General features: G+C 41.0%; 1 protein-coding gene across 1 annotated transcript in view; it reads left to right on the top strand.

The window, feature by feature from the left end:
* The window catches only part of LOC117539790 (low-density lipoprotein receptor-related protein 1-like), a gene marked incomplete at both ends in the record, with an annotated part of 28,139 nt that extends 22,272 nt beyond the window's left edge, over positions 1-5,867 (top strand). The window contains 5 exon segments of the mRNA XM_034206114.1: positions 126-323; positions 4,152-4,356; positions 4,569-4,733; positions 4,849-5,093; positions 5,736-5,867. Of these exon segments, the coding sequence (XP_034062005.1) occupies positions 126-323; positions 4,152-4,356; positions 4,569-4,733; positions 4,849-5,093; positions 5,736-5,867 (945 nt within the window).
* Between the last annotated feature and the right edge of the window lie 133 nt (positions 5,868-6,000).

Genomic DNA, 6,000 nt, shown 5'->3' on the forward strand with positions numbered 1-6,000 from the left:
TGTGAAGCAGAACCGAATTATGAGTAACAATCAAAGATAACCAAGCAGAAGTGTTTAACCCTTTAACAGCTGCTTAGTTCTTCTTTTAAAGACACCCAACAATGTTTTTCTGTCAATCTTCACAGATCCTTTCAAACCCTTTATCATTTTCTCAAACCGCCATGAGATCCGCCGCATTGATTTGAATAAAGGAGAGTTCAGTGTGTTGGTACCGGGCCTGAGGAACACCATTGCCCTGGACTTCCATATCAGTGAGAGCGCCCTCTATTGGACGGATGTGGTGGAGGACAAGATCTATCGCGGGAAGCTGTCCGAGAATGGAGGTGAGAATTAGTGATGGCGAGATGAAGCCTTATGAAGCTTTGAAGCTTTCCAGCCAATTGGTTCGCAAAAGGGTTCATCTCATGAGGCTTCATCATGGGCTTCATTTGAACACAAACCCCCCTGTTGGTCAAAGTGTGTAAAACAGGCAGGTTGGACATCTCAACAGTGTGCTCTATCTCATACCGAGTTCCCAATGAGTAAAGCCTTAGAAATAACTCCAAACAACGAACATAAAATCATATTTTCATGGTAACAATATTGTATTTATTCCAGTTTAATGATTGTGATTGAAAAGCCTAAGGAGGCTGGTAAACATTGCAAAGAGGGATTTGTATTCCTTAATAATATTCATAAACTTAACCATGTTGTATCCTGAGAAAGGCTAAAACATATCAAAGAATACATGTATTAACTACATTATCTCATTTAGCTGTAGCTTTTATAAACAACAAAAAATACGTATTGTTCAGTCGTTGAACCAGGGACCCTGCGGTCATGAGTCAACTGCTTTCCAGCTGAGCCACAGCACACACACTGAATCTCCCTGAAAACACTGCAAGATATGTATTCCTGTATTTATTGATGTTTTTATTCATACATTTATTTATGCTTGTATCTATTTATTATGACATGTTCCGACCTCTATAAGTGAGGGTCTGAGCTCTCTTGATTCCATCCTGTCCCCGGGCCCGCCGGGTACAGGAGGGGTAATATGGTTCTTCTTATTATACATCCATGGGTATTATGAGCGTTGTGGTTCAACGGTTCAACCGATCTGAATCGCTTCGTGAAGCAGTCACGTGGTATCGACAGGCAGCGAGGCTTCGTTTGTCATCGATGACGTCACTGGCCCAAAACGATACAAGCCTCGATACATGCTTCACAGAAAGCTTCGGGGATTACTCGACACACGCTCCGAAGCCTCGGCGCAATACGTAACATCACTAGTGAGAATGTTTAACACAATCAATGTGGTTTAAAAGAGTTATGGTATCATCTACTGTAGGATTGAATATACAGTCTTTACAGATTATGGATGTTTCGTAAAGTTATGGTCCACCTATCGATTTCTTCCAGAACTTTCCCACACGTTCTTTATCAGCGGATAGGGTTAATCTACATTTATGCATATATGGGAATTTTCATTACATTTGAGCAGTGTTGTGCTAGTTACTGAAAACCAGTAACTAGTTACCATTACTAGTTACTTCATGTCAAAAGTAACTCAGTTACTTTACTAGTTACTTACACCCAAAAGTAATGCGTTACTGTGAAAAGTAACGTTTTGGTTAGTTGAAAAAAGGGCTCCCATTAATGCCCTTATAGCCTTCCTTTCAGTACTGTTATTGCATTGGAGAATAATACAATCTGTTGATCAACTTGACATGCATTATATGCAATCTGGATTGCATCGATATTAGCTGGCTTTCCATTTTTGTATATTCTTTCTCCAGGTAGTTGGAAAAAGTTTTCCGTCCCATATGCCGTGTGCCGCCCGGACATGCTATCATGCTAACTAGCTCCCTGAAAGCGGGTGACTCCACTGTAGCAATAGCCTGCATGTGTTCTACAACATACCGTGCAATGGCTTTATTCACTTTTCCCTGGCCAGCAGTCCCTTGGTTAAAATCCAGCCGCTGTTGCTTAGGTGGAGGTGGAGTGGCGTCGGCTGAGTCTCTGTGGTCTTAGCTACTAGCTTCGTCCCAGCATGTTGTTTTTGCATTTGTTTTAAGAGATTTGAATTACTGGTTTGGGCAGTAGATAGGATCTTTGACCCGCCAAGACACAACTTACATTTAACTAAAACGTTCTTTTCTTTGTGCTCGACAAAAGTGAAATAGTGAGAATATCTCCAGGTGGAGAAACTAGACTCCGCCGCCGCCATGATAGTCTTGTTAGTAAACAACACAAACACGCCCACAGCCCGTCTCCGCATGTGACACAGGAAGTATCAAAGTACATTTACTCAAGTACTGTACTTAAGTACAGTTATCATCTCTGTTCGCCTGGCTGTTGACTATATAAAAAAACTAACGCAGTAACGCACCATGTAGTAACGGTAACTGAGTTACTGAATTTAAAAAGTAATGCGTTAGAGTACTAGTTACTGCGTTAGTCCCAACACTGCATTTGAGTAAGAAAGCGCCGTCAGATAAAGTAAAGACAGACTTTGGATTATTAAGTGTCAAGAACAATTTTATTACAATGGGTTTTATTAAAGTCATAGCATTTTAATCGTTATATGGTATTGCACACTGGGGAAATATATTGTAGTTATGTTAAAGGGGACCTATCATGCCAAATGCACCTTTGTACGTCTTTTATACATGAATATGTGTCCCGGTGTGTCAGGGAACTCACCAAGTGTCAGAAAACACAACTCTCTCTCTTTTCCTCCATACCCAAAATATCTAAAAACAGGGCTTTAACGGATCTGATACAGACTGATACAGATTTGAAAATAGTCTGATGTCAGTGACGAGGAGCTCCGCCTATATGGCCAACTCTCCACCAATCAGGGGAATGAGAGGTTGCCGTGGCATGGTAACAGCATGGTAACAGCATGGTAACATGACGCCTGTAACTCGGGCCCCTCCTTTGCAGGGGGGCGTGGTCAGCTGCAGCGCATGCAAAGACAGGGGTGGAGGAGAGCAAAATAGAGCGAAATGAGGCATGGCTAAAATGCATGATCTGTTTGGTATTTTGAAAAAAAAAAACGTATAAATATATCTTATATAGGTATGGCCCTACAATATATTATTCAAATATAGCATGATAGGTCTCCTTTAAGGTCAAAACGTTATACTTATTTGACATGTCAGTGATAGCTATTAAAATGTTTGTGGCACTGCCTAGCGAGCATGTTCACTTTTGGTGCGAAGCAGAAATCAGGTGTCTTTTTAGAAAGGCCAGACAAGTCGATCATGATCACTGTGGATAACATCTTATAATCACCTCAGCAGTAGTAATAATATGAATACAATCATGTGTACAAGTCTACAGTTCGGTTTTGTTGATATATGAATTTGTCTGTGCACATGGCTGTTGCTTGCAAGGTTTACTAAGCGCAAACAATGGGCTACATTCAGTGAGCGTGTGTTTTCATTGCTACAGTACACACAGGATAATGACTCATCAAATAATTAGATGTCCCTCTGATTAGAGCCCAGTGAAGAATGAAAGGGATAGAAAGAGGTTGTGTCTCTTTAGCCCTGCAAGACACCACATATGTACACCCCCTGCTGAGCCACTACTGTAAACATATGTGTTTTCATTGAATCCTTCTGACATGTGTTTTCTCATGAACAAAGCATCCAAGCATTTCATTAAAGGAATTACAGATTGTGATGCAATGTTAGCTTTGAATCCAAATAGCTAGATTACATTTACATAATTAGTAAATACTGAAGCGAAGCAGATCAGCGCTTCGGGTTACAGCACAATCTGAAATGTTTCCATCAGCAAATCCAAGCCTTCGGAGCCTTTATCGGTCTATATTGAAATACTGTGTGAATTAATTAGGAACTCAAACGCCCGGAGAAATATTTATTTTAATCAGTAGTACAATGGACACGGTTACATCAGATTTCTCTACAAATATGGATTATATGAGAAGACACTGCTTGTTCTTTCTTTTCCACCATGTTAGATAGTAAGGGCTATACATTGAAAAACAAACAAAGGTTAGGACTTTTGTTGAAATGTTCAGGGTTAAAGACGCAATCAAGCATATATTTCCACTGTATAAAAAGGGAAGGGGGTGATAACACATCTTCAAGTCAACTAACTCTAAGAGAACAATTGATCATTTGTATCTCTCCTTGCAGCTTTAACCAGCTTTGATGTGGTGATTCAGTATGGCCTGGCTACCCCTGAGGGCTTGGCAGTGGACTGGATAGCAGGAAACATTTACTGGGTGGAAAGCAACCTGGATCAGATTGAGGTGGCCAAGTTGGACGGCACCATGAGGACCACGCTGCTGGCCGGGGAGGTGGAGCACCCTCGAGCCATCGCCCTGGATCCCCGGGACGGGTACAATTACTGTACCTTCTGCCAATATCAAAGAATGCACATATACAATACAAGCTAATAGTAATGACTTTTGGTAGCTGGGAGCTGTTTAGCAGTCATACCCAGGATTTAATTGAAAAGTTGTGCTATATACAGATCTGATTCCTGAACATACTGTAGGTTAATGATTCAATAACTGCATGAACATGTTGCGGCATGCATGACATTTGCAGGATCCTGTTCTGGACAGACTGGGATGCCAGCTTGCCCAGGATTGAAGCTGCATCCATGAGTGGAGAAGGGAGGAAGACCATCCATAAGGAAACTGGCAATGGAGGCTGGCCAAATGGGCTCACTGTAGATTATCTAGAGCGCCGCATCTTCTGGATTGATGCCAGGTCATTAAAAAAAGCCCAGACATGAACACAATCACATTCAGAAAACACCTTTACTTGCACATGCTGTATCTTTCAGTCGCACACAGGCATTAATTGCAATGTGTGCTATACACAGGTCTGATGCCATTTATTCAGCCAAGTATGATGGTTCCGGGCTGATCGAGGTTCTGAGGGGACATGAGTATCTGTCACATCCCTTCGCCGTCACTATGTATGGAGGGGAGGTTTACTGGACAGACTGGAGGACAAACACACTGGCAAAGGCAAACAAGTGGACAGGAGGCAACGTCACTGTGGTCCAGAGAACCAACACACAACCTTTTGACCTTCAGGTCTACCATCCATCCAGACAGCCGCAGGGTGAGAAACACACACATAAGCCTGCACATACTGTAGAAATACAGCTTGAAATAAAGATAATATCACATATTATTATGGAAACAACTGATATATAACTACCAAATTCCTAATGAGAGTTACAACTCAATATTGTACTTGCTGATTTATGAGATGTTCTAAGTATAGTGAGTTGGTTTTTTTAATAATATAATAATACATTTTTTATTTATTTTTTATTTTATTATAACAGTATTGTAGGAAAATAAGAGAAACACAAAAACGTACCAAAAAAAAGTTAGTTCCCACTTGACAGTTAACAGAAAGAAACAAAACAAAAAAACAACAACACCAAAACATCACATGTGCAAGGAAATGTGCAACACCCTCATCTGAGTCCTACTGGAGTCATGGGGGAAAGTGGCGCATGATAAAAATAAAATAAGAAGAAGGACAGACATCACAAATATTTACCAATGCAGTACCAGAGTACATAAACTTATTCACATTCCGCTTCAAATAGTCCTATTTTTCTTAATTTATACAAGTTCTTTAACTGAAAAATACCTACACAATTCTAGATCATTCTGTTGAGAATACCACAGTTTTACCCCAACCACCGAAATACACATTTGCTTTAAAGTAGTCCTTGCAACTTCTCTCCAGCTCCTAACCCATGTGCGGCTAAAGATGGCAAGGATCCCTGCTCTCATCTATGTCTCATCAACTACAACCAGACATTCTCGTGTGCCTGCCCTCACCTCATGAAGCTGGGCCCTGACAGACGCACTTGCTATGGTAAGTGTGAACACGCATACAAAAATGCAGTTACTGTAGAAAACATACTCTTTGATTCCCCTTTGAGCTAGCAGACAATGTACCCCTCTGCTTGTCTTGAGAGAGAGAGAGAGAGAGAGAGAGAGAGAGAGAG

This window comes from Gymnodraco acuticeps, unplaced genomic scaffold (genome assembly GCF_902827175.1).
Source record: "Gymnodraco acuticeps unplaced genomic scaffold, fGymAcu1.1, whole genome shotgun sequence".
Classification (NCBI taxonomy): Eukaryota; Metazoa; Chordata; class Actinopteri; order Perciformes; family Bathydraconidae; genus Gymnodraco; species Gymnodraco acuticeps.